The sequence below is a fragment of the Nyctereutes procyonoides genome, unplaced genomic scaffold, assembly GCF_905146905.1.
Source record: "Nyctereutes procyonoides isolate TBG_1078 unplaced genomic scaffold, NYPRO_anot_genome, whole genome shotgun sequence".
Taxonomy (NCBI): Eukaryota; Metazoa; Chordata; class Mammalia; order Carnivora; family Canidae; genus Nyctereutes; species Nyctereutes procyonoides.
This window is the reverse complement of record NW_026575052.1, coordinates 4,174,450-4,202,256: the sequence shown is the minus strand read 5'-3', so window position 1 is coordinate 4,202,256 and position 27,807 is coordinate 4,174,450. Positions and strand designations below refer to the sequence as shown.

At 47.8% G+C, this 27,807-nt stretch overlaps 1 protein-coding gene across 2 annotated transcripts; it reads right to left on the bottom strand.

Moving 5' to 3' along the window:
- Positions 1 to 11: 11 nt before the first annotated feature.
- Positions 12 to 26,502, bottom strand: SZRD1 (SUZ RNA binding domain containing 1). Of its 2 annotated transcripts, none has more exons than XM_055332311.1 (4): positions 26,415 to 26,502; positions 6,534 to 6,583; positions 4,508 to 4,762; positions 12 to 3,244 (listed from the first exon to the last, which is right to left on the bottom strand). In XM_055332311.1, exons 1-4 carry the CDS (start codon positions 26,463 to 26,465, stop codon positions 3,142 to 3,144), a joined length of 459 nt encoding a protein of 152 aa, XP_055188286.1. In that variant the 5' UTR covers positions 26,466 to 26,502; the 3' UTR covers positions 12 to 3,141. The 2 variants fall into 2 exon arrangements, with proteins under 2 accessions (XP_055188286.1, XP_055188287.1); XM_055332312.1 differs by having other exon boundaries at positions 4,508 to 4,759.
- Positions 26,503 to 27,807: the final 1,305 nt, after the last annotated feature.

Sequence of the window (27,807 nt, the reverse complement as noted above, 5' to 3'; positions counted from 1 at the left end):
CAAGGTTCTGACAAGTTTAAAACATGTATTTAAAATACAATTTATAAAATGCTTAATCTGCCGACTCAGGAGCCCGCGGTGCGGGGTGGGGTGGGGTAGGCAGCTGCCCGCTAGACCAGCAGAGCAGGACTGCAGGGGTGCGGCCCTCCCTCCCATGCCCTTCTGTTCAGACACCCAAGGGGCCCACATGCACCCCTGGGATCACACGAGCAGAAAACAGGACCCCGGACGTTTCCAGAGCCTCTGCTTACCAGGGAGGCTGGGGCAGCCCTGCCCGCCCATCCCTGAGCAGAGCATCCCCACATGGGGCAGAGCAGGGTATGGCTGGGCTGGACAGGGCAGGGCGGGGCAGTGGGCTCTGGAAGGGGCTGATGGTAGCAGATAGGGTGTTGCCTCCTGCCTGCAGGTGGGGAGCACCCTGATTGAGTGGGCTGAGAAGGGTTGGTCACCAGGCCTGGACCCCCAGCTCCTTTGGTTATAGGCTGACATCAGAGTAGTGGCTCATGGGAAGCGGTTAGCTGGAAGGTCTGAGGCCTGGCTCATGGGGTCAGGGAGGAACTGGGGGAAAGGGGGACAGTACCATGAAGGCAGATAAACAGGCAGCAGCCTCAGGTTTCTGCCCCACCCCCACCCCCCCTGGGGTTTTCCAAGCCAAAGCCTGCAGCTTACTTAAAAGAAAAAAACAAAAAAAAAAAAAAAGAAGAAGAAGAAGAAGCACTTAAGGAAAGTTACAGACAATAAAAAAAAAAAAAAGAAAAAAGAAAAAAGAAAAAAAAAAGAAAACAAAACAAAAAACAACCCCCCCCACACACAAAATCCAAACCATTCTCCCATCAACCCTCCCACCTCCCCCCAACACATTTCCTTGTTTTCATTTCTTTCTCTTTAAAATTTTGCCTGCCACCTCTCCATCTGGGAAGCCAAGAGTACAACTGTTGATGGGTGGTGGCAGGCACAGTGGGCAAAGCCCCATCTTTGGCCAGAGGGAGGTGGGAACACCAGTCCCTACTACATCCTCAATCCACAGACACCCATCAGCCAGCCTTCCCTTCAGCTCCCACTAGGGGAGAGGGGGGCAAGAGCAGGTGGTCCCGATGGCTGAGCAATCAGTATTCCTGGCCATCCCACCTGGCTTACCTCTGTACCCTTCTCCAACTGAAAGGACAGTCTCATCTTGGGCCAGAAACTACTATTACATGAAGGCTAGACACTGTACATCTAGAAGGAGGAAACTTGGTCAGGGCAGTGGAACTATAAAGACAGCAGCCAATCTTCTTCCTTGGCCACTTCTGGGGGATCATCCCTCCATTCCTCTTACAACAGCCTGTGGGTACAACCCAACAGCCTGTGGCCTCTTTGTGACTGAAGCTCTGTTCCAGCTCTGCTCACGCACCATTTCCTGGCTGCTCATGGTTATAAGGCTATGCTGTGGACTAGCTGCTGATTCAACGGGCAGCTGGCCCTTCCTCCTCAGCAGGAGATGCAGTGGGACATGGCTTACTGGGCCTGACCTACATTCCCACAGGGCAAGGCTGAGAGCCAGGTAAACCAAAGGTGGAGTGAGCCTGCAAAACCTAGCTTGCCACCTTGGCCACCGCAAGCTGCCCTAATCACAAAATGTCCTATCACCCACTCCAAAATTCATCCGCTGAGTGGGGAGGCTACCTGGCTGGCTGAGGGATAAGGCGCAGTGCAATGGAAGAGACCAGAAAGCCTGAGAGGACCCAGTTATACAAACACACACAGAGCTGCTTTAGGCAGCTGCCCTCTTAGCCTCTCCCACCTTAAAGAGCCAAAGCAAATCTCTAGGCTCTAGGGACAGAGGGGAAACTGCCTTCATTCCAGAGCCTTGCTCTGGAAAAATGGGTGAGGGGTGGCCTGGGTCTATGGTCTGTCACCACCAATCTTTGCAATGCACAGCTTGCCTTTTCCCACATGTATTCAGAATGGTCTGCTCCCAAGGTAGTGATTTCACAAAGGAAATATACTAGGCATGGTGCCATCAACAGAGATGGTGCTCCACAGACCCTTGAGAGTTCAAGCCTTGCTGGAGTGGGAAGATCTATCCACCTTCCAAGCACACTGGGCAGGAGGTTCAGAGTCCTGGAACCACTTTCTCCTGGTTCTCCTCGGGCTAACAGCAAAACACTGAGCAAGTCTCACATTCCTTACTTCCGAGCCCGGAGTGCATATCACTCCCTGCTCTCTTCTAGAAGGAGCAAGCCTGGCTGGCAGGGAACCACCCTGAGGGGTATGGGAAGGGGAAGTCTGTTCACTTTCCCTATCTCCCAAAATACTAGAGGTGGGGTTGGCATCCTCCCCAGGCTCTCTGAGCCTATAGAGCTAGCTCAGTCTCCAGGTAGGGCGAAGATGCCCTGGGACTTAGCTGGGGGAGGGAGGTATAGGCATGGGGTGCTCATCTGTCCTGGGGGCTGCAGAGCCCTGCCCCTTTTCTGGGCGGCAGTAGGAATACAGAAGCTAAGCTCACCAAAGTCCTATTGGTTAATGTTTCTGGTGAATTTCCCAGAAACATTTTTAAGTAGACTACCAAACTACCCTTTCTCAATTAAAAATTCATTAAACTGCTAAAACCCCTCCCATGCACTTTTTCTTGCAAATCAGATTATTTGTATAAACAAACAAAAGTAGGAAGGAGAAAAAAAAAAAAAGAAAGGACATTTTCAAATGGAACTTGCTTTTAAGTGATGAAGACATGCACTTGCGGGTGGGTGGACGGGAGTTCTCATCTGTATTTTGAAATCCCAAATTAATGAGCATGATAAACTGTTATTGCTGGCACTGGCTTTACCCCAAGTGGCCGAGTGACACTGTCTGACTCTCTACTCTGAGTCCTTCTTGGGTCCCCCCAACCCTCCCCTGACCCCCACCCTTTCCCTTTCCATTGACTTGGGACAGCCCTTGTAGACGTGCCAATCACAGTGGGAAGGGGGGGAAGGAGGGAGGTCACAGTGCATGGGGTTCAAGGTCACAGTGGGCGGAGCAAAGGGGGTCACAGTGCAAGTAAGTCAGGTCGTTCCCTCTGCTCAAGTCCAGCTGTCTGCCACGGCAGTGCGACCCGTGGCGGACGACCCAAGAGGCGGTGATGGCGGCAGCGGTGGCGGCATCCTTTCCCGCACGCATTTATCTGCGCTGTTTGAAGCCCTGTGACCCATCTGGACCCAAAGGCTGTCTGATCACATTATTGGGCTGCCTGCTGTCCTCAGGTTGGGAGATCCTGGTTGGCCTGGAGGGAAGAAGATCAGAGGGAGGCCTGAAAAAGGACATACAAGAGGTCCCCAGATCTTTTTTTTTAACTTTTTTTTTTAAAGATTTATTTTTTATTCATTCAGAGAGAGAGAGGCAGAGACACAAGCAGAGGGAGAAGCAGGCTCCATGCAGGAAGCCTGACGCAGGACTCGATCCGGGGTCTCCAGGATCACGCCCTGGGCTGCAGGCGGTGCTAAACCACTGCGCCACCGGGGCTGCCCAAGGTCCCCAAATCTTAAAGCCAAATCTTAAAACTGCAGCTGGGGCAGAAGCCAAAGTAGCTATCAGCCAACTCTGGCTCCCTCTCTGACTAGCTGGGAAGCTCACGGGCGGGGGGGCCGGGAGTCTAGGCTCACCTCTTCCCCCAATCTAGAGGTAGGGGGAGTGCTCAAGGGCCCACCCCATCCCGAGGCAGTGACCCCGGCCAGCTCCACCTCCACGGCACTGTGTGGCACGGCTCCAGGCTGTTAAGCAGAGGTAAGACCCCAAACCTAGGGCTCAGCAGAGGGACCCAGTACCGGCCACTGCTGTGCCCTGCTTCTCTCCAAATCATGACTCATACTAATATGGAAGACTAACAGGAAACAGATTTTTCTAGTCTGCCAAGTGAAGGCTTGGAGAACGGAAGTCTATCAGATTAACGAAGGGACAGGAAGAAGGTACATAGATCAAGTCCCAGAATAGCAAGCCCGAGGAGGCCTCTCAAAGTCAGAAAGAGGCTACTTTTACAAATACTGCTTTGGCAGAAGGTGACAAATTTACATAATGCAACCTGTAGGACTGCAGAGAAAAAAGTGCCGGGAATGAAAAAGGATTTAGAAAATTCACCAAACATCACAGAGAGCTATTATGAGACCCCGAAGATAACATCTAAGCACTTCCACTGTGCCAGGCAGGGTTCTCAGGACACTATACTTATTCATTTGCACAATGAGTTGACAGGAGAGGTACTATCGTTACCCCATTTCCCCCCCCAGATGAGGCTATGAGGGTACGGAGAGGCTAGGCAGCCCCAAGTGGAAGGAAATGGCAGATTTCTGACTCAGTCTGCAACACGCAAAGGGGGCACACCAGTAAGCCAGACGGCAGACCCTGACCTTGCCCCCGGGCTCGGCTTAGCAGCTGGAGATGCCGCCTGCCTGCGTCTCACTACTCTGCTTGACCCCAGGCCACTCCCCCTCCTCTACCTCAAAGTCGCCTGGCATAGCGGTCCGCGGTCAGCCCTGCCAGCCACACTCACCGGTCGAGGATGGGTTTCTCTTGCTCCTCCTCAGGGCTGGCGCTGCCCAGGATCCGCTTCCGGGCCTCGGCGTACTCCGCCTCCCGCTGAGCTAGGGACTTGACAGGAAGGGCTGGCCTGCTGGTGGAGTTGGGGCTGCTGACCACACCGTTGCTGGTGGGTCTCTTGAGGATGCGGATCTGTGGAGGGGGCCCCGTGGGAAGGCTATCGTCCTGAATCACAATGGGCACTTTGGGAGGAGATTTGGATTTCCTGCTGACAAAGAGCAAACACAGCTTCACAAATCCTATCCTTGACCACAGAGGCCCCATCCATGTACCTCACCCACCCCCCATCACTTTCCCCTCCTAAGTCTACTCATTATTCTCTGGCCTCTGACCAGACACCAACACTCTTACTCCTCAAGAGGGGTTTCTCAAAAGAGCAATCTCGCCATAAGTTCACGTCGTCCTCAGGTCTGCTCCTCAAACCTAACCCCAGGCAAAAGGGGCTGGAACAGCATCTCATTCTGGGACTTCTATCCCCAGGTTCACAGTCAACATCAACCACCGTTTGGCCCCTATGGCAAGACATTTCGTGCCCAGAATCCAATGGTGTCAGTTAAAATCCCAACTTCCCTACACAGAGCAGAGTGTAACAGGCTGGTGTAATGGGAGCCCCCCAGCTTAGGGGTCAGCAGAGCGTTCACTCCAGCCATGGCCTTCTACCACATGTGCTTAAACCAGTCAAACACTACAAAGGAGCCCACTCCACCATCCCTGCCTGGCATGAAGACAGGATTTACCAAACTGCCTCAGCCCTCTGGTAAGTGACCTGTGCCTCCCAGAGACAAGCTACACCAGACAATGGGATCACCTCTTCAGAAGACTTTCTGAGCAGAGACACCTCCCTCACCATGGCTCTCTGGTATGCTGGACGCGGCGGGGCTGGGGTAAAGGACAATCTCAGAAACAGTGCTGGGCAGTGCTCAGAGGAGAAGCACTGTCCAAGGCTGGTGGATGTGCACACTGGGCAATGTGTCCACAAGGAGAGGTAGAGAACCACACAGGAAGGGAGAGAAACAAAAGCCACAGGGGAAAAGGGGATCCAGGCAGGAATGATCGCTCTTCACCAGCCAGAAAGACCCTCCCAAAAGCGGCCTAAATGAGCTTCTCTTCAGAACCAAACAGCCTACAGGGGCCTGTTTTCAAAACCACAGCTGTCAGGTGGGGAAGGGGCTGGAGGAAGTCTGCTGCCGCTAGGAGGAACTGGAACAAGTCCTGGGCAGGACAGGAATGGCATGGCAAGGGGACTAGAACCAGACATCAGTGCAGTTGCTGAGATGAGCAGACAGACAAGGAGCCAGCAATCCGATCAAAGAGTCAGGGAACCAGGAAACTAGTAGGTGGGCAGGGCCCTCCTGGCATCCCCTGGGGAACGACTATCAAGTCCATCAAGTCCAGAAAGGTCCTCTCCTCCTCCTCCCTCCTCCCTCCTCTCTCTCTGCGGCAGGCCCACAGCTTACCTAACTAAGCCCAAAGACAGACTGCTGAGGTCAACTTTCACCTGCTCTGAAACCCACTTTCTCTGTGTGGCTGTGGGAAAATACCCTTAAAAAGGTCTTTGAGACTTTCTGAGATCTTTTCTTCCAGAATACCCCCATAATGCCCTCAGCCACCATGCCACTGAGGGCCCAGATAAATCATCTGTCCAATCGCTTTATATCACAGAGAAAGAAACTGATTTTTCCGAAACAACTTGTCCCAAACCTTGGAGAAACTGGAACAGAGCCAAGCCTAAGACCCAAGTTTTCTGATTTGTCACCTCCCCACTTTCCACCAGACCACCTCACACGAGGTACCCACTGAGTTAGAAGGCATATGCGACACTCCAGACTCACTCTTCAAAGCCTCAAGCCACCACATCTTTGAGGGACATGCTCGGGTGCCTACCCTGCTAACCCTAATGGCCACCTGGAGAATACCACTGACTGCCCAGCTCTCGAACAACAGAGAGCATGAGCCCTCAGACCAGACAGCAGCCTTACCTCTCCTTTTGTGTGATCTTCAGTTTTTTTTCCAACCGTCTGTCTATTTCCTAGAGGAAAAAAATGTATATAAAAAGTGGAAAAAAAATCTCTCTTAGATAAAAACTTATGTCTTTATTTTCAAAGCTAAGGATGGTGTCCTCTGACCAGGGACATTACTGTGTCCTTTGAGGTAATGGATGCAGACCTCCCTTTACTAGCCTCGGGTCTGGGAACCTGACTCCCTGAGGGTTGATCTCCCTCCAACCCCGTGGCCATGGTGATACCTCTAGATCTCAACATGCAGCTGGGTTCCTTGTGTAGCTTCCAAATAGTCTCCTGGCCTCCAATCTGTCCTTCACAGCACCATTCAAATCAACTTTCTACACAAAAGTCTAGTTGTATCACTTCCCCACTAAAACCCCTTCAACTGCCTGTCAGATCAAGTCCAAGCTCCTAAGAACGCCTCGTTCATACCTTTATCTTTGGTTCCTGTTTTATATCACTGTGAAGCTGAGCTGTTACCAACCCCCAGAACCCAGCATGCTGACTCACCTGCCTGCAATATCCTCCCCTTTGCAAACTTCCACTTATCCTGCAAAACCCACGCTGATGTCTGCCTCTCCATGGTGGAGTCTTCTCTGGCCCCATACACAGTTAATCACCTCCTTCTCAGACAAGAAGCTCTCCCTTTTACATTCCTTCACGATCACATGTTATCACATATTTTACAGCCTCCCCCCCCCCCCACTGTTATGGACTTGAACTCTGTGATTAGCACTTAGACAAGGCCTGGAACAAAACAGAAGCCTAATATCCGTGAAACAGGTGGGCAGGGAGCCCTCAGGCCCTCAGCACCAGGAATTCTGTGATGCTCCCACACTCTTATGCACAAGACCCCATGCACTGGACAGGAGGAGGCTGTGCACAGAGCAAATATCAAACCTTCAGGCTTCTTGGCTATTCCACTGCTTTTTCATACAAAACATCCCACAACTGTCCTCTGTGAGGACAAGACCATTTAGGAAAAAAATTGTATGAAAAATGGTATTATTTCTCTGAAGAAAAGATCTGTAATGGTGGTTCTCAACTGGGAGTGGTTTTGCCCACCAGGGGATATTTGGCAATGTCTGGAGACATTTTTAGATGCCACTGCCAGAGCAAAGGTGCTACTGGCAACTAGTGGGTAGAGTCCAGGGATGCCATGCTGCTAGAATCCTACAATGCACAGAACTACCCCCTTGGCAAAGACTTACATAGCCCCAAATGTCAGTAGTGCTGAAGGTGACAATCTTGACTTATAGGACATATGGGATTTTCAAGAGTCTATAACTTGCAAAATGTCAAGAATCACTGCCTTAACTGCCAGTAAAATCTTTGAAATTTGCTGAGATCCACCTCAGGGCCAAGTGTGTAGCCAGTTTTCAGGAATGTTCCAAATGTCCAGAAAAGGACCATATTCTACAGTCAATGAGTACAATTCAAGCTGGTTAATTATAATGTTCAAAATCTTTACATTCTTGCTCATTTGTTAGGTTTACAGACTATGCAAAGAATCAAAGATTATTTTCTGGTAAATTACCGTTTATCATTATGAAATGATCTTCTTTGCCTTAAAATCTATTATTTAATATGAATAAAGCTATTTCAGTTTTCTTTTGGTGAGTAGTCCCCAGAATATGTTTCTCTTTTCCTTCTCTTATTTTTGTCTCCTGTAAACAATATGAAGCTCGGCTCACGCTATGAAGCCAGATTTCAATCCAGTCTGACATGGACATTCATTCTGACTGGTGCTGAGTTGTGTTTAACATTTTTTGTTTTTATGACGTATGCAAAGTATGTTTGGGGCAAGCACAACACACTGAATTCGGAGGGTCCCATCCACTCCCTGGAGGGGCTAGGAAGCCACTAGATGGAAGACCCCTCACTCAAGCTTAGAACACAAGCTAGCACTCAGCTGCTGTTTAATAATGACTGGAAAAGGTGCACTGTGACCACTACGACCACCTGGGTGTGCATGGAGAGAATCTAAGCCCACAGCACTTAATTCTTTTTAATACCAGTGTTATGGCCTGAGTAGATAGTATTTCCCACATTAGTCTAAAGCCCTGTTACCATGTAAGGGCTTTCCAAGGCTTTCCACAAATAACTTACAGTTTCAAGCTCTACACTGAATCATTTTGCTCCCATCTGAAAAGGACACCTCCTACTCAAGTTTCTCCATCCTAAATGCAAGGTTTAACATCTGTGGGATTTAGAAGCCTTCACACAGGGTCAGAACCAAATGCCTCCACCAGCCAGGCAAGTAAGCAAAACTCCTTCTGCAGGAGCCCAGTGGGGAGCTGAAGCGGCTAAGAGGCACCAAAGGGCACTGACCCTGCCTACAGATGGGCAGCAGAGCCCTGGCTCACAGGGTCAGAGCTGCTATTTGAGGAAAAAAACAGACTCAATATTTTTACGGGAAAGCTCTACATTTTTAAACTTCATTACATGAACTCTCACTTTCATATCGCTACGAGGGCCAAATAAGGCATACAGACAAATGGGCCTAATACAGGAGGTTTTTTTTTTTTTTTTTTTTAAATTGTGGTAAAATACACATTACTTTAACTGAATGTGAGAAGCCCCATTTAGGTTTCTCTCAAAAGAGCAAACTGTTTCCTTCTTTCTGTACGGCCTTAGGGAAGATAAGAGAATTTGCCCAGGCTCATCAAATGAGCCTGGGTAGGAAAGAGCCCTTCAGGAGGTCATTATGGACCATGCCTGAGTATGGCCCAAATGGGTCTCTGACCCCAAACTAGAATGTAACCAGCATACCTGGCACATAATATAAACTAGTAGCTTGAAAAATAATGCCTTACATCATCATAATGCTTTATGGCTGTCAATACACTTCCCCCAGACACTCATTTTCTGTTCACACTACCTACCTATTTGATAGACAAAAGAGCTTTTATCCTTTTCTGTCAGATGAAGGAAGGAGGTTAAGAAACAAACCCAACGTCACAAAGTCAACCACAGAGGCAGCCCAAGAACTAAGGACTAAGAACTAAGGCCTTTTGAGGCCCTCCCCGATGCTGGCGCAGCCCCACAATTGCTCACATGCCCTGGAGATGGGAAAGCCATTAGATACACTGATCTCTTCCTTGTCATCCCCAAATGCCCACTGCCCCCTGGCACTCCAATAACTAAGAGTTCCATCAAACTCCATCACACTAAGCAGGATAGCTTATCAGAACTGAGCAGGAATTCCTCCAGCAGATTAGAGAATGGGATATAAATCCAACAGCTTTGGGAGAAAGCTGATCCTGACCGTATCCAGATGGCCAGCTGGACACAAGTGTGCCCAGAGCTGGCCCCGCGAAGAGGGAGTGCCCTGCCAGCAAACGGAGAGAGCACTGCAGCTCCTTCTGGAGTCTGTCCAGGTATCATGAGTCAGTCCATTCTCCTTTTGGACAAGCCCCTGCAATCGATCTCCTCTCAGTCTCGTGCTCTAAGAGCTGCACCAAGCCAAAACTTTCCTACAGGGTGCACTACAAGGAGAGTGCTTGTCGCCTTCAGAGATGCAATAGCCCAGTGGAATTAAACAGGCCTCAGAGTGCTGCATGAGGAAGCATCTAGATGTAGGCCCAACAAGAAACCTTATCTTACCTTAAGATACCAAAGGGCATCTTCTCTTCTCATAAGAATGAACAGGATGAACAGAACCTTGGTCAAAGGTGAAGACTTCTGTGTTAAGAGGCTCAAGCTTCACAGGTAGTGAAAGAAACCCATACATAAGCTCATCACTCTATGACTTCTCTGAGCCACGAGGGGTCACCAGGACAGAAGCAAGTGTTAGGACATAAACGTATCAGAAGTGGGGTGATAAGAAATGTTTGATTTCCCATGACTTTTTCTGGAAAAGCTAGCTATTTTTTGGCCAAATAGCACTGAGCAGCCTCTAGAAGATGATTCCCTGTGCTCTGCTAAGCGGTGTGGTCTCCTCTTTGTGTCAAAAACCTAAGCAAAAGCTCTCTTGCTCCTTAGAGACACAGATATCACTTGCCCTGTGGGGCTACATCTCTACAAAAATGAGGTGCACTCCTCTTGGTCTGAGAGAACAAGCAAAACCAGAAGGAAGGAGTAGAGGCAGGAGGTCATGAAAAACCAGAGTGGGGAGCAAGACAGTTCTGGACAGGGTGGTCCCTTATGGGAGGTAAAGAAGAGGCCTCAGCCACAAGGCAAATGAAGTCAGATGCAAGGATGCAACAACCTCAAATTCTACTCACCTGAGAGAAGCACAGCTTCCTGAATGCTGATGCCCTCAACCTTGCAATGACTGTGCTTGTAAGCTCTCACAGAAAGCTGGAGGGGGTGTGGTGGCACATGAGAAGAAGAGCAGGGAAGGGGACACCCCAGACTATTTTGTTCCCTAGCCACCATCTTCAAAAGGATCAAAGGAGACAGAGGATAGGGATGAATCTGTGGGCGGGCAGATTGCCATCACAGATCCACCTCTGTAGCAGTTAAGAGGTGCATGAGAAAGGAAAAAAGAAAAGTGGGAAGCAGAGAGAAAAGGAAGAAAGGGAAAGGAGGACGGTAACTAGGCTATTCCAGATCTTGGTCCAAAGTACAGCAAGTATGGTGTCAGCACAGCTGTAGCCTCAGATCTGAATATTCAAGAAACAGACTCCATTGGTTCACCTAGGGCTGATGAAGCCTTGGGGGCGCTGATTCAAACTAGCCAAACTCACAAGAGACACACTGAACAAACCCAAGTCTTCCTCCACTACACTATGGGGGTGGGGGGTGTTCCCCACCTTTTCTGGTACCTGACCTTCTGCTATCCACGCCCAGCATCTCCCCCCCTTACCCAACTCAGTGCCAAAGGAATGGACTATCATGCTCCACCACTGCATCCCTCCTCTCATAACTAGAATCCCTGGTCACCAAGGCAATCCACACAACTCCTCTAAGATTTCAAGAAATCTTGTACCAAATGGAGGTTCTTGGCTCTGAGTTAGGAAATAACCTCTTTTTATCAGCAAAAGTGACTAAGTGACTTTTCTCAGATAATTTGCTTCTCTTTATCAGTTTCCATTTCAGAAGATGACATTTTCTGATTTTCCTCTTGAATTCAAGGAAAAACGACTGGTCTTGGGCTCTTCATGACCCACTACATCCCACAGGTTCATCTGGCCTTGTGCAGCTACCTCAAACTGGGGAGTGCATGTCTGCGGACTGACACTGGAATCTAAAAAGAGACCCATACCCTGAGTACAGAAGTGTTCTCAGAACTGAAGCCTGACAGGTTCTTTTGAGCACAATGCCACCATTTCAGAAAAAAGCAGAGGAGATGCTGGGAAGGAGGAGAAGGCAGACCTTTATTCCAACACACCTGGCCTGGAACTCTAGAAGTCTTGAGCAGGACCTCAGTATCCACTCCCCTGGCTACAGGGCCTCCAGTGTCCCCAGCAAGGCACTTATGCCTCCCATTCCACCTGGATGAGATTCTATTTCTGCAGGGGCCTCAAATTCACTTAAGAATCCACAGCTAAAGCCAGAAAAATCTGGTCCAAAACTATCAGATAAAAAGGTCTCTGTACTTTTAGAGCCACACCACTGGCCATTTCAAGTCCAGACGTGCAATCCCGAGACTTCTCCAAACCACCTTCATACCAACTCTGTTAACCCTGTTTTAGCCCAGCCTTATTTCTCTATGTCAGTGGTGTCACAGTGATAGTCGACAGTGCTTATTCTAGCCCCACTGGCTAACTCCAGGGAGGGAAGCCCCCAAAGTCAAACCACTCTGGGTCTGATTCTGAAGCAATGCTTCATTCAGGATCACCATCAGGTTCAAAACATTAATTCAACTTCTGGGCAAACATGATTGGTTAAGTTAAAAAAAAAAAAGGAAAAGGTGGGACACCTGGTTGATTCAGTCAGCAGGGCATGAGACTCTTGATCTTGGGGTGGGGACGCCTGGGTGGCTCAGCAGCTGAGCATCTATCTGCCGTTGGCGCAGGGCATGATCCTGGGGTCTCAGGATCGAGTTCCGCATCGGGCTCCCTGCATGGAGCCCGCTTCTCCCTCTGCCTAGGTCTCTGCTTCTCTGTGTCTCTCATAAATAAATCAAAAAAATATATATATATATTAGGTGTAGAGATTATTTAAAAATAAAATCATTAGGGCAGCCCCAGTGGCACAGCGGTTTAGAGCCGCCTGCAGACCAGGGCGTGATCCTGGAGACCCTGGATCGAGTCCCAGGTCAGGCTCTCTGTATGATGCCTGCTTCTTCCTCTGCCTGTGTCTCTGCCTCTCCCTCTCTCTGTCTCTATGAATAAATAAATAAAATCTTAAAAAAAAATAAAAAATAAAAATAAAAATAAAATCTTTAGGGGCACCTGGGTGGCTCAGTTGGTTAAGCGTCTGACTTCTGCTTGGGTCATGATCCCAGGGTTCTAGGATCTAGCCTCACATTGGGCTCTCTGCTCAGCGGGGAGTCTGCTTTTTCCCTCTCCCTCTGTCCCTGCCCCCACACTTGTTTCCTCCCTCCCTCCCTCAAATAAATAAATCTTTTTTAAAAAGTTTTTTTTTTTTTTAATTAAAAGGCAGTGTTTAGAAGTTGAAACACAAGACCATCTAGGCCATGAATTCACTGGTTGCCTTTTTAATACAGACATATCAATCTGTTGGAAGGTTCCATTTCCTACAAAACACTCCTCCATTGTTATTCCCACAGCAAGGAAAGAGATTCCACTTTGAGTGGGTCACTGTGGGGGCCCAGGATACAGTTTTACAATTCCCTCCCTAGGGCGGCCTGGGTGGCTCAGCGGTTCAGTGCCGCCTAGAGCCCAGGCCGTGATCCTGGAGACCTGGGATTGAGTCCCACGTCAGGCTCCCTGCATGGAGCCTGCTTCTCCCTCTGCCTGTGTCTCTGCCTCTCTCTCTCTCTCTCTCTCTGTCTCTCATTAATAAGTAAATAAATAAAATCTTAAAAAAAAAAATTCCCTCCCTAAAGAAGTCTATGCTTTGCGGGACACCTGGGTGCCTCAGCAGTTGAGTGTCTGCCTTTGGCTCAGGGCATGGTCCCAGGATCCGGGATCAAGTCCCACATCAGGCTCCCAGGGTGCCTGCTTCCCCCTCTGCCTATGTCTCTGCCTCTGGCTCTCTGTGTCTCTCATGAATAAATAAATAAATCTTAAAAAAAAAAGAAAAAAGAAGTCTATGCTTTGGTAATGTATCTCAAAAGTGCCCTTTTGCTTCACTGTGACAAAAAGCCAGAGACAAGCACTTGTGGAAAAACTACTATAAGGCAGGAGACCCGCCAATGCTGGACCCTCAGAGGTAAGGCAATCCTTGTTGAAGAAGAGAGCCCAGCCAGGAGGGAGGAGACAGATAAGCAAACCACAGTTGCTATATTAGGGGTATGAACAGTGTTTTGAAAAGAGAAGTGGAGAGCGAGCAACTCTGCGATGAGGAGCCTGAGACAACTGCTGAGACCTAAAGAAAGAGTATCAAGGAAAAGAGAGGAGCATAAAAAATCAGGGCAAAAGAGGATGAAAACATGAATAGAAGGAAAGGAAAAAAGGAAAGGGACCTCAAATAAGAAATTTCCTAAGCTGAAAACCATCTGAGATTACTTGAGCTGCAGTAGGCAATGTTTTTTGTTTGTTTTTAAAGATTTTATTCATTTATTCATGAGATACAACAGAAAGAGAGGCAGAAAGAAAGAGAGAGAGAGAGGGAGAGGCAGAGACACAGGCAGAGGGAGAAGCAGGCTCCATGCAGGGAGCCTGACGTGGGACTCAATCCCAGGTCTCCAGGATCACGGCCTGGGCTGAAGGCGGCGCTAAACCGCTGAGCCACCCAGGCTGCCCAAGCAATGGGTTTCGTTAGCTGTATGAATACTATTCAAAAAGTTGCTGGAGAAAATCAGCCATACTTCCCAGGGCCAGCAAGATTAAGACTTTGAAGAAACCAGGAGAACCAGAAAACTCTGAGGGGCTCTGGCAGCATACGCTGTAAAGACGAAACAATTCTTACTTACTTGGAAGGGAAAGCTGCTTCCTGCCTTCCTTCCCAAGTTCATGTGGCTTTCAGGACCTCCCCGCAACTGCCTAGGAAGAGGAAGTCCTTTGGGCACGCTCTCCAGCTACATCTCCAGTCCAGTAGCCACCACCACACGTGGCTGGAGAGCACTCCACATGTGGCCAGTCCCAACTGAGCTGTATTTTAAGCACCAAATGCACAGTACATTTCCCAGACTTAGTCCAAAAATAGTGTAAAATAGCTCATTAACCTATTTTCAATATTGATTACATGCTGACATGATACTATTTGGGATATACTGCATTACATTTAAAATACTAAAATTAGGAGCACCTGGCTGACTCAGCAGGTGGAACATGTGACTCCTCATCTCTTGATCTCAGGGTCATGAGTTTGAGTCCCCCACCCCCACAGCTGGGTGTAGAGATTATTTAAATAAAACTTTAAAAAATATTAAAATTAATCCTGTTTCTTTAAGATTTTATTTTTTCATTTGAGAGAGAGAGTGAGAGCGCGGGAGCAGAAGGGAGAGGCAGAGGGAGAAACAGACTTCCCACTAAGCAGGAAGCCCAATACAGGGTTCAATCCCAGGACCCTGAGACCATGACCTGAGCCAAAGGCAGACATTTAACCATCTGAGTCACCCAGGTGTCCCAATCCCACCTGTTTCTTTTTACTTTTTAAATGTGGCTTCTAGGAAGTTTTAAATTACATGTGTGGCTTGAGTGGTACTTCTCTTGGACAACACTGGTTGAGATCAAACCTTGGAAAAAAATGTATCTATCTCTGTTATACATTTAATCTTCTAGCAACTAGTGACTCAGCTCTCTAAGGACCCAAGGGGCAGGTTTACAGATGTGCAAAACCTACTCTGGTGGGTCCTGTCATTTTGGCCTGACAGCTAGCACTTACCCCATGCCCCATATTTGGCCCAGGCCCTGGTCCAAGTAACACTCACCATCCTGCGCCAAACTAGCTCTGAAACTGTTGTCAGGAGTCCCCAATGACCTCCACTGTTGCCAGATTCAATGGTTAATTCTACGTCTTCACTCAACTTCTCAGCATCATCCCACACTGCTCAAAACTCCTTCCTTAAAGCATATTCTTTTTTTTTTTTTTTTTAGGAAGGGAGAAAGGGAGGAGATGGAGAGAGAGAATACCAAGGAGGCTCCATGGCAAGCATGGAGCCCGACATGGGGCTCAATCCCACAATCCTGAGATGATGACTTGAGCCAAAATCAAGAATTGGACACTCTCATAAATAAATCAAAATTTAAAAAAAGGGGGGGGGGGTCCCTGGGTGGTGCAGCAGTTTAGCGCCTGCCTTTGGCCCGGGGCGCGATCCTGGAGACCCGGGATCAAGTCCCATGTCGGGCTTCCGGTGCATGGAGCCTGCTTCTCCCTCTGCCTGTGTCTCTGCCTCTCTCTCTCTCTCTGTGACTATCATAAATAAATAAAAATTAAAAAAAAAAAGAATTGGACATTCAATTGACTGAGCCACCCAGGTGCTCCTCTTAAAGCATCTTTTATACCAGCCTCCCAAATCCCACCTTCCCAGTCTCCTCCTACCTCCCTGGCTAGCTCCTCTCACAACTCATATTTGATTTCTTTTGTAACAAGATAGGCTCCTCTTCCTCTCTAGACCCCTTGAGGTTGGAGAGTTTGCACCTTTCCTCTGCTGCAGCTCTACTGGCTTATTTGATAATCTCATCTAGTTCCACAGCCTTTTTTTTTTTTTTTTTAAAGATTCTGTTTATTTGAGAGAGAGTGAGTGAGCATGAGTAGGGTGGGGGGAAGCAGAGGGAAAGGGAGAAGCAGACTCCCTGCTGAGCAGGGAGCCCCACACAGGGCTCAATCCAAGGACTCTGGAATCATGACCAGAGCTGAACGCAGACACTTAACCGAGCCATCCACACCCCTCTATGCACAGCTTTATAGACATTGATATACACTGCTGACTAAACACACCCAGTTTGATTTCACAGGGACCTAACCTCATCAGCTCCAAAACCAACCTCTTGATTTCACTCACTCACCCAAGCCTGCTTCTCCCACATTCCCTCCACTTAGGCCATCTCAGAAATTCCAGTGTTCTGGCAACTCAGACCAAAAGCTCTGGAGTCCTCTGTGATGCCTCTTTCTTACTTGGTTCTACTTCCAAAACATATCCTAAATTTCCTCAACACTTCTGCTGCTATGACCATAGCCCTTGAATGAACAGCTGAAATAGCATCCTCATCAGTTTGTTTTCACTCTTGCCCCTAGAATTTATTTTACACACAGCAGCCAGAATGATCCTTTAAAAAACCAAGTCAGCCTCTGCTCAACACCCTCACATGGCTTCCTATTTCTTTCTTTTTTTTTTTTTGGCTTCCTATTTCAAGGTAATATCCATCATGGCCTACTAGTCTATAGGATCTGGCTCCCTGCTATCTCTGACCTCTTCTACCACTTTGTGCTACAATTATCCCCCACCTATTCCTCAAATAAAACAAGCATGCTTCAGCCTCAGGACCTCTGCACTTGCTGTTCCCTCCTCCTGGAATGCACTTTCACCAGCATCTGCACACTTGCTTTCTTACTTTCTCTCTGCCTATCTTTATGGAGAGGCCTTCTCTGAACCCTCCGCCCAGAACGACACCTCTGCCAGTCACTTTCTATGCTCCTCATCTCTTTTCTTTTTCACCATGTATGTGTATACATTATTGTTTACTGTCCATCTTTCTACACTACAAAGCAAGCTTTATGAGAAGAAACTTCATTCACTACAGTTGTCCATAGTGCCTAAAATAGTACCCAACACATGAATTAATGAGCCTCCTATGAAATAGGATTTTAGAGATATATTCCCATTTCACAAATGATTTAGAAATCAATCCTGAGAGGCTATATAACTCGGCCATGGTTCCACAACTAGTATGGAGCAGAGCCAGAATTTGAAATGGGTCTATCTGGGTCCAAAGGCAGCAACACTATCCATGTCCTAAAAAAGAGCTAAGGGGGTGCCTGGGTGGCACAGTTGGTTTGGGCATCCAACGCTTGGTTTTGGCTGAGGTCAGAATTTCAGGATTGTGAGATCAAGCCCAGCGTCTGGCTCTGTAATCAGCATGGAGTCTGCTTGGGACTCTCTCTCTCCCTCTGCCCCTTTCCCCCAACTTGCATGTGTGTGCTCTAGTGCACACACTCTCAAATATTTAAAAAACAAAAAGACAAAATAGAGCTAAGGCTGCCACAGGCATTTCTCAGCAGCAGTGGTGGCAGCAGCATTCTCCAAGCACCTGCCACAGGTTCCTGAAAGGAAGGCACTGTGCACTCCCTTCATCACCTCTCATCCTCACCACAATCCAAGGGATGTACAGTAGCCTTGCTACACGCTCTGAGGTTAAATGACTTGCCTAAGGCCACTCAACTAGTAAATGACAAAACTGAAGCCTAAATCTCAAGAGGAGGAAGCAAAAAGTTTCAGGAGTGTGGCTAGTGGGTGGCCACAGGAACCACTAAGACAGGATGAAGGCTGGCAGGGTACACCAACTTGCCTTCTCTGCACCCCAGGCCAGGTGAGTGCAAGCTCAGGGTTCCCAAGGAAGGGCTACAGCAGTAGCAGACCACAACAAAGTCCAGATCTCAAATCTGTAAAGTACCCAAAAGGAAATAATTCTTTTTTTTTTTTTAAAGATTTTATTTATTTATTCATGAGAGACACACAGAGAGAGGCAGAGACACAGGCAGAGAGAGAAGCAGGCGCCATGCAGGGAGCCCGACGTGGGACTCGATCCCGGGACTCCAGGATCAGGCCCTGGACCAAAGGCAGACGCTTAACCTCTGAGCCACCCTGGCATCCCAAAAGGAAATAATTCTTAAGTAGAGAACAAGTCTCACAATTTAAATGGATCCCAAGCTGGAGGGCTCAGACACTGTGAGTTGCCATGTTGAGACAGTTTCCTTCCGCTTCCAGGGCGGGGAGGGAATCCATGCAACTCTTTCCCTTAAAGGTGCAGAAGAGGCAGCAGTGTGAGTAATGGTGGTGAGCCCTGTCCTTAGAATAAAACAGTGGGTAGAGTCTATTGGGCTCCCCTTTCTCTGCATTTACTATTGCTTTTCCCTTGCATATTGTACAGAGAACAGTGTATTAGCCCTCAGGCGCAGCAATAAGAGAGAGCCCTCAGCCAGTCTTAGGAACTTCCTACTCTACCCAGACAGAGGCCATACTGGGGAAGCTGGAGACCTGGGGTACGATGCCCTCATGCTCATGGCAATGGCATTCTCTGCTCTAACATCTGCCGTCTTGCAAGATCTCTTACTAAGTGCTTCCTTCAACTCTCACCATCAGGCAAGGCAGATTTTATTAACCTGATTTTGCAAAAGAAGAAAACGAAGCTGAGACAAAGGTAGGCAGTGAGTGATCTGGCCAACAATCAGATCTGGCACCTAAACCTCTAGCCTTGCCTTCAGACTTTCGTTATTGCCGCGGACGAGGAAGTAGGTCAGTAACTGGCAGAAGTGACCTACTCTTTCTTTCGTTTATAAAGACTACAAGTCTCCTCTCCCAAAGGAAATGTGCACTCGGACTCTGGGGAATGGAACAAAGTCATTCTTACCTCCCCTCTACACCAACAGCTACACCACCAGGAGGTTTTATCCAAACACCCAAGGGCACTGTCATCAAACGCTAGTTAGAATCATGGCACTAAACAGGAGCAGCAAACACAATGCCTTCAGGGCCAAGCCAATAAAGCAAGCAGGACAGAACACAACAGGTCCCACAATAAATAAAGTGGGGACTCCAGAGGACAGGAGAGCAACCAAGACCCAGGTAAAGGCATTCGAATTCAATATATAACTGTGTGTACCCCAATAGAGTATATAGGCTGAATCCCCCAAAGCCGCCAGTTTGCAACTACAGCTACAGGGATCCTTAAAATATCGGGCAGAGGTATTAAATCTTCTCAAGAGATCTGAGCAAAACTTACGTCTATTATTCCTTTTCACTTGGCCAGATATTAAAAAGTTATTTCCCACTTATGATCAAGCTTTCAACCAGTACGTCACTTGCCCTCAGTGATACACTGACAGTAGCGCTGTCCTCTTGGCTCTTGAGAACCAGATTGGAGTTTCTCAGAGACAGAAAATGTATTAGTTCATTATCAGGCTGCAGAGGCAAAAGATCAATCCAGGTGAAACAAGTCACAGTACCTCAAATGAACTAGCAACTAAACATCCTAAAGCATTTAACTGGTTAATTATCTTCTGAAAAGCAAAAGTAAACAACAGTCCAAAAAGGTCCCTAAGTGAGGGCTCAGGATGCCAATAGCTGACCTGTGATCGACCAAGTGATTTCCTCTCCAAGTGATTTCCTCTCCCGGACACTGGGAATAAAAACACCTCCATGTCACTAGGTCATGTTGATTGACTGCGACAATGAACGTACAAATGCACTCTGCCTAGCCTGTAGTGAGCCCTTAGGATGCTATCCAAGAAGCCCTTCCAAAAGGGGCCTGTGGGATTGCGAATTTGGGGGCTTATGGTCAGAATTGCTCACCAGTGAGATATGTAACCAGGTAGCAAAAACTGACAGCTGAAGGGTCACAAAAGCCTTTGTAAGCCAAGAAAGCCCAGAGCATGACGGCTAGGAATTTGGCTCTCAAGGTCTAGGAAGAGAGGTGACAATCCTGACCTCTCCAGACTTGAGTCCTAACTATCCTGTACGATCTCATCTAAGGATCACAACCCTGAAGAATGCAATTTCAACCATACATATTATTCCTTTTAGAAAGGAATGACTGTTATTTCCTGTGTTCATTTTATAAGGGAAAGAGTTTTGGGTGTGGGGAGGGGATGAGTTAGTGGGAGGAACATTTTGAAATATCATACCCTCAGGGATGAGAATCTTTATCTACGTAAAGACTGAAGTCAGGATTTGTTGCTAATTTCTGCGGCGGTGGGTCTTAACCTCTATCTTCCCATCAAACATCCTGCATAGAGCTGAATGTTAAAGAGAAGGATGCTTGGCAGAAACTAGCAGTTAAAAACACTTCAGCAGGAGAAATCTCTCTGGTTACTATTTAAAAAAAAAAAAAAACACACCCATTTCATTCTGTATTTTGGCCACAGCTATAAGTAGCTAAACCCAGTCTTCTCCTAGGAAACCAACAAGTCTGTAACTGTCCCAACAGAAAAAAAATTCCATTCCTGTGGGGCAAGTGTGCAGGAAAGAACACCCCATACCTTGTGAAGGCTTCTAGCTGACACAGCCAGAAAGCGACATTAACTGTGGGGAAGCCACTGCGTATAAAGGTGGAAACCAGAAAGAAAGGGCTGGCCCCAAGAATACGTTTGAGTCATCACATCAGGACAATAGTCCTTGCAGGAATTTACTGAAAGCTTCAGAGAGATATACTAAGTTCTCTCTCCTGTTGTGTAAAGAAAAGCAAGAAGGCCTGTGACTGTCTGAATTTCCAGCCCACAGCAACCATGACAGCTCTCTCAAACACCCAAAGCATGCCGGGAACAGGCCCCCCATGCAGCCTCAATGAAAAGAGCAGAGAAGTTATAGTGAAAAGCTCATTATCCTACTTTCTTTGAAACCACAGTGAAACAGATCTTTTTCCAGAGTCGCTGGGAAAGACTGCTCAGCATGATCATGTCTAAACTGGCCAACTGCTTTATAGAAAGCCGGAGCTGGGCATCATCACAGTCCCTAGGACCCAATCTCCCAGAAGGACTGGAATAACTTAGAAATGGCTCCTTCAGGCACAGTACACCTGGATTTGTGCTTTCTGATACCCCAAGTCTTATGTGTATTCTTTACTATAAAGACAAATCAGCACCACGTAGCCCCCAAATAACTGTTATTTCTTCTCTATCCATATCCACTGTAAATATTCCGTAATGACAGCAGTTACAGGGAGTGCTGAGGACCTCAAAAGTGAGGTAGAAGCCATGCATGCTTCAGGGAGAATGGCGTCTTCTCTAAAGAATAAAACGTTAATCAAAGTTCTTACCTCTTAAATTAAAATCTGTCATTATTCTGCTTTAAAAAAAAAAAAAAGGCCTCCAAAGCTCTCTTGTGCGTTCAGGACAAAGTCCAAGTTCCCAGAACCAAGTACAAGGAGGCCCTTCCTGATCTGGCCCCTGCATACCTCTCTGGCCTCATCTCTTTCCATTCAGCCCTGCCAACCCCCTACCCTACAGCCAGAAAGAAGTATTTGAGTATTTGTAGCTCTTCCAATGCAATGCGGCACATTTTTCTCTTGCTGTCTACATGCGCATTGGGCCTATATCTACCGACCCCTCCCAGACTTACTACAACTTAATTAAGGGTCCTTTGAATGATCACCTTCTCTACAGAACTGTCTCTGATCTTAGCCATGGTACCCCATCTATGCCTCTTCCAAAGAAAGTGCTGCCTTACCCATCCGACTCCTCTACTGGACTGTGCCCAGTGCCTGGTACACAGTCAGTATGCAGTGCTGAGACCTTCCTATAGTAGACTTGTATGCCACCCAGTATCACTGATGGGATAATGTTTAGAGGCCTAAAGAGGATAGAAAGTGAACATAAATTTGAGTTTAGTCTAGAAGGCCAGTCATCCTTTTTAAGATACATTTTCTTCCAATTAGCTATATGACTTGCCCTTGCCAAAAACAAAAAGCAACTTTTGATATGCAAAGAAATCAGACAGGCTGCCAACACATTATAATAACTACCAGTCTAATTCCATTTGTGTACCATCTATCTTCCCCTAGGATTGGGTTAGCTCATAACCTACAAGATGGACTAGCTTATGTCTTTTTTTTTTTTCCTGGTCTAAACAAGTGAATATATAAAGCTTCAAACTGTCAGAAATTGAGCAAACTGTTGATTTGATTTTTTAAAAAGATTTTATTTATTTATTTGAGATAGTGTGAGTGAATACAGGAGGAGAGAGGAGGCAGAGGGAAGAGAAGCAGGCTCTCCACAGGGAAGGGAGCCCAATGTGGGGCTCAATCCCAAGACCCTGGGATCATGACAGAACAAAAGGCAAATGCTTAACTGACTAAGCCACCCAGGCACTTGATTTGATTTTTTTTCTTTTCCCGGAGCACAAAGATGTCTTCTCATTATAAAATGCTCCCCTGAAATGTGCTTAAGACAAAGGGTAGAATTTAAAGTTTGAATGAACATTAATTCAATTTACATTTTCATTTCTCCCAAAGGCAGTATATTTTTATTTTTTAATTTTTTTTAAAGATTTTTATTTATTCATGAGAGACAAAGGCAGAGACACAGGCAGAGGGAGAAGCAGGCTCCCTGCAGGGAGCCCAATGTGGGACTCATCCTGGGTCTCCAGAAACACACCCTGAGCCAAAGGCAGATACTCAACCGCTGAGCCACCCAGGTGTTCTCAAGGCAGTATATTTTTAAAGAAGCATTTCCTTAGTGGAATATAAGCTATATTCCTTGAATTGTCCTTTTATTGGGGATGTAACTCCTTGGGAGGAAACAGGCAAAGGAACAATTCTACATTAGGTCAGTGTTCACACTAAAAGCAAAAAAGCAGCCTATTTACAGACCACCTGAAGTATTTCTCAAAGCCTTCCTTAGAATGACACAATAGGACTCAATATTGAGTATTTTGAAGATATGCAAGAAAAAATGACCTCATAATTATGGACACATAAGACATTCCAGCATGATGTCAAAATTTTTTGTGGTGCTTAGAGCAGAGACACCAAAAGCCTCTACTTTCTTTTTTTTATTTTTTTTTATTTTTTATTTATGATAGGCACACAGTGAGAGAGAGAGGCAGAGACATAGGCAGAGGAAGAAGCAGGCTCCATGCACTGGGAGCCCGGCATGGGATTCGATCCCGGGTCCCCAGGATCGCGCCCTGGACCAAAGGCAGGCGCCAAACCACTGCGCCACCCAGGGATCCCCAAAAGCCTCTACTTTCAAGGATTAGACCTCTAGATCATATAAAGTTAGAGTGATTGCTTTATAAATTAATTAGCTGATGTCCATTTGCTAGTTTTCTCACCACCCAGGATGTTTTTTTGGAAAGGTGGGTACTTGACACTCATTACCATGTATCAGTTGGAAGACAGGATAAACAGAAGGTAAGATTTTTACATACACAACTGGCTACATCTGAAAGACATGTACAGTCAGTTGGTTTGCCAGTGGTGTGAACATTCCTTCCCTGGCTCCTCTCCTGCAGAAGTGTACATTTACAAAACCCTTTGTGAAATTCAAAAAGGGAATCAAATTTAAGAGAGCTTTTAAATATAAACCCAAAGCAAACATCTTAAAAAAGAAAGGTGGGGATGCCTGGGTGGCTCAGCGGTTTAGCGCCTGCCTTTGAGCCACGACAGGATCCTGGAGTCCAGGGATTGAGTCCCATGTCAAGCTCCTTGCATGGAGCCTGCTTCTCCCTCTGCCTGTGTCCTTGCCCCTCCCTCTCTCTCTCTCTCTCTCTCTCTCTCTCTGTCTGTCTCTCATGAATAAATGAATAAAATTTAAAAACGAGAGAAAGAAAAAGAAAGACAATGCCCAACTCCCAAGTTTTCTTCCAGATCTCAGGCAAAGAGACAGCAAATTGCTACAGATTGAACCCTTCTTTAGAGTCAAGATAGGCTTGGTGTCAAATCCCAGCTCCCTACTTACTATCTGTGCGACTTTGAGCAAGATAGGTTACTCCCTAAACCTCAGTTTTCTTATTTATAAAAGGAGAATACCTCTACAGCTCATTTCAATAGTTCAATTAAAAGAAATATAAAAAAAAAAAACTTGCATTTGGGCAGTTACTGCACATTGTTATCACCAAGGAAGGCAAGGTTTGGGTTCCATCTCTGTACCTGGCACTTTTAAACGGTTTTAGTGAAGTATAGTAGAAAGAACACCGGAAGCATCAGAAAGATCTAGGTTAAATCTTATACCCCTGGGATTCATTCAGCTGTAAAACGTGGGACTGGGCTAGCTGATCCCTAAGTGAATCACACGTTCCGAAAAACAAAAGTAACCCCGCCCCATTTCTGAATCCTGCATTCATTCTTGTTTTCATTTTTCTTCTTTAACCGTGAAATACTCATGTCCCTTGTAAACAGGTGAGAAAAACCAAAGAGAGGCCAAGATGCTCGAGCAACTTATCATTTGAGTCACACTCAAATTGTAGGCCATGCTTCTTTGAGGGAGGGTGCACGTGAAGGGTGTCTGAATGATGCCCTCCTGTTAGTGGTAGGCAATAAACGCCTGTACCCGGAAACTTTGCATTCTCTGGCACGAAGTCACTTCTAAAGGCACACTGCCCTACCTAGCACAGAGAAACAAAACAAAACAAAACAAAACAAACAAAAAAAAAAAAAGAAAAAGTTTGTCGAATAAATTACCCAGATGACACCTGTTGCTGCTGCTCCCTACAAAACCTTTCCATTGCTCGCCTGACTCAAGTCAAAAATCCAAGAGACAGGGCCAGCACGTGACTGTACCAAACACCTTCTGAGCGAATTAATTCTTCAAATCCTTAATGATGCCGAGTGGAAAAACATAAAACACCGTGAAAGAAATGCTGAACCACCGGAAAAAGAAAAAAAAAAAAAAAGAAAAAGAAAAAAAACCCTCCAAGCGAAGCCAAGTTTCAACATTCCCGCAGAGATACTCCCACTGCTGCAAGAGGGGTGGATGTGTCGGCCTCTTCCAGCTCTGATGAGCACCCTCCGAGGCGCTGGGGGGGAGGGGGCGGGGGGGGGCAAGGGTGGGGGTGGGGGGGTGCGGGTGGACCCCAGCTCCTGTTCCACGCCCCACTCCCAACACATAAACCTTGAAGGTGGGTGGGGGGGGCACTCGAGCCAACACGGAGCGGACACGAACACGAGGAGGCCGGGGGGCCCTCTCCGCATCCTCAGCAGGCGCCGCCGCACAACCGCACACTCTGAAACACCCCCAAAAAGCCGATCGCCAAGCCAACCAACCTAACAGACCCTCGGCTGCGGCTGTTCCAGCTCGGGATAAACTCTCCTCCTACACAGCTTCAGAGTCCCAACCAAAAAAAACTCCAAAAAAGCAGAATCGAACGGTCCGCTCCCCCCCCCCCCACCCCCTTCCCCCCCTCCCCTCCCAGGAATGCGGCTACTTTACAGATCGCGAGCTCGCCCGGAGACCTTCGCCCCCGGGGCCGGGGCCGGGGCGGGGGGGGGGGGGGGAGGAGCTGGGGGGGGGGCGCTCGGGTCGTTGGGTGGTTCCCCGGGGAGAGGGGCTGCCCGCCGGGCTTTCGGTTGTTGCACAAGGGGTCCCCGGGAGACCCGCCAGCCGCGGGCTCTCAGAGCAAAAGTGAAAAAGAAAAGAAAAGAAAAAAAAAAAAAAAGCCCAGACTCGCCCACCGCGGCGGAAGGCGCAAAGCAAAGGGGGATTTTTCCGCACAGAGTGGAGGGGCCCAGAGCCGGCTCGATTTCCCCTCCTGCCCCCGCGCGCCGCCCGGGCCCACATGGTGTGCGGCTCAGCATCAGGGCACAGGAACTTTAAAATGGTGACTCGGGCGCGGGTGGGGGTGTCTGGCGGCGACACCCTGGAGAGGAAGGCTCAGGGAGTCCCCGGGACGAGCGAGCGGACGCGGGAACCAGGAAAGGAGGCCCCGGGGGGCGGGTGGGGCGCCCCGGGAGACGCGCACGTCGCGGGGATGCAGGGAGGCGCACCCGGCAGAGGTGGAGGGAGAAATGGAACGCGGCCCCTTTAAGAGGCCTTCACGGCGCTCAGGGACCGGGGGCCCCTCGTCCACCCCCGGCCCGGCGTGTGGGGCCCTTCCTCGGGGAGAACCATCCCCAGGCCCGCTCCCCGGAGGCTTCCCTCCCGCCAGGTCCCGCCCGGCCCTGCCCCGCGGCGGCGACTCCTCCTTACCCCGCTGTCTGCCGCCTCCTCCCAGCTCTCAGCGACCTCCTCATCTTCCATCTTACTCGCCGCTTTCCCTCCTCCCCCACCCGCTCCCCGCGCCTGCGCCCTGAAGCGCGCCTCCGTCGCGGGCGCCGGCACGCAAGGCTTTCCTCAATGGACCCCGCCCCTTGCCCAGCCCGGAAGTGGCCCCAGAGGCCGCGCCCCCTCCCCGACGGGCACCGCGGAAGCCATCTTGGAGAAGGGCAGGGGAACCAGGAAGCTGCCATTTTTCTTAAGGGCAGCGTGTTAAGTCTCGTAGTGGACGGGAGAGCCCGTGTGAAGTCATCGCCTTGAGTACGGAAGGTGTGTTCTTTGCAACCATCTTTTCTAAGGGCAGGCAATCACTGAAAACTTTTTTTTTCTTCTTTAAGCCAGTCGTAATCTTCATAAACCGCAGGTCACATTTTTTTTTTTCCCCAAAGCTCTGAAAATATTTTATATCCCACCGGAGGATGAAAAATATCTGCTGATGCATGACACATTATTTCTGCGTAATAGTGTGAAAATGTTTACAGGTTTTCCTGCACGTGGAGCAAATATTCCAAGCATCTGTTAACCCTCCACGGTAAAAACGTGGTTAGTTCATAATTCTGGCACCTGAGCTGGGCAACCAGCACGACTAGAGTTCTCCTGGGTCATTAAATGAGAGATGCATTCATCAGCATTTCCTTAAAAATTTACTTAGGCGTCTTCCTAAACAGTATTTCTCTTTTATTTTTTCTCCAGTGCCAAGGTAGAGATCTTGAACTTTAAAAAGTGTGACTTCGGACGCTTCCAACCTGAACAAGCTCATGTGATCTTATGCAAGTTACTTAAGATGTCTGTGCCTCGGTTTCCCCAAGTGTACAAAAAAGGAGATGGTAATAGTAGCAGCTGCTTCAAAGGTTGGTTGTCAGAATTAAACTGGCTACTATGCAGAAAAGCATAGGACTGTGCTTGACCCACAGTAAGACTTACAGAGGTCAGCTATTATCATCACAGGGGGTGTCTTGCACCAAAGAACACTTGAAATTCTCTCATTCGTTCTTTCCCAAAACTCAAAACCAAGGGAAAAGTAAACACCATCTATTTTTATTCTCACTGATGTGTTCCTATAGGCCTCTCAGTATTAAGACTGCCTTTTGGTAGTATTGGATTTAGCTGTTGTAATCCAATGATCTAACCTGGCATGTGTTTCGTCTCCTGTTTTTAGCATGCCGTTAATCTTTCTAAAGTAACAGCTTCCTGTTGATGATTTTTGCAGTTGTATTTCTAATCATTATTACAATCTGCAATCATGTATTAAATGTTGCCAGCCTTTAGGGGCGCCTGGGTGGCTCAGTGGTTGAGTGTTTGCCTTCGGCTCAGGATGTGATCCTGG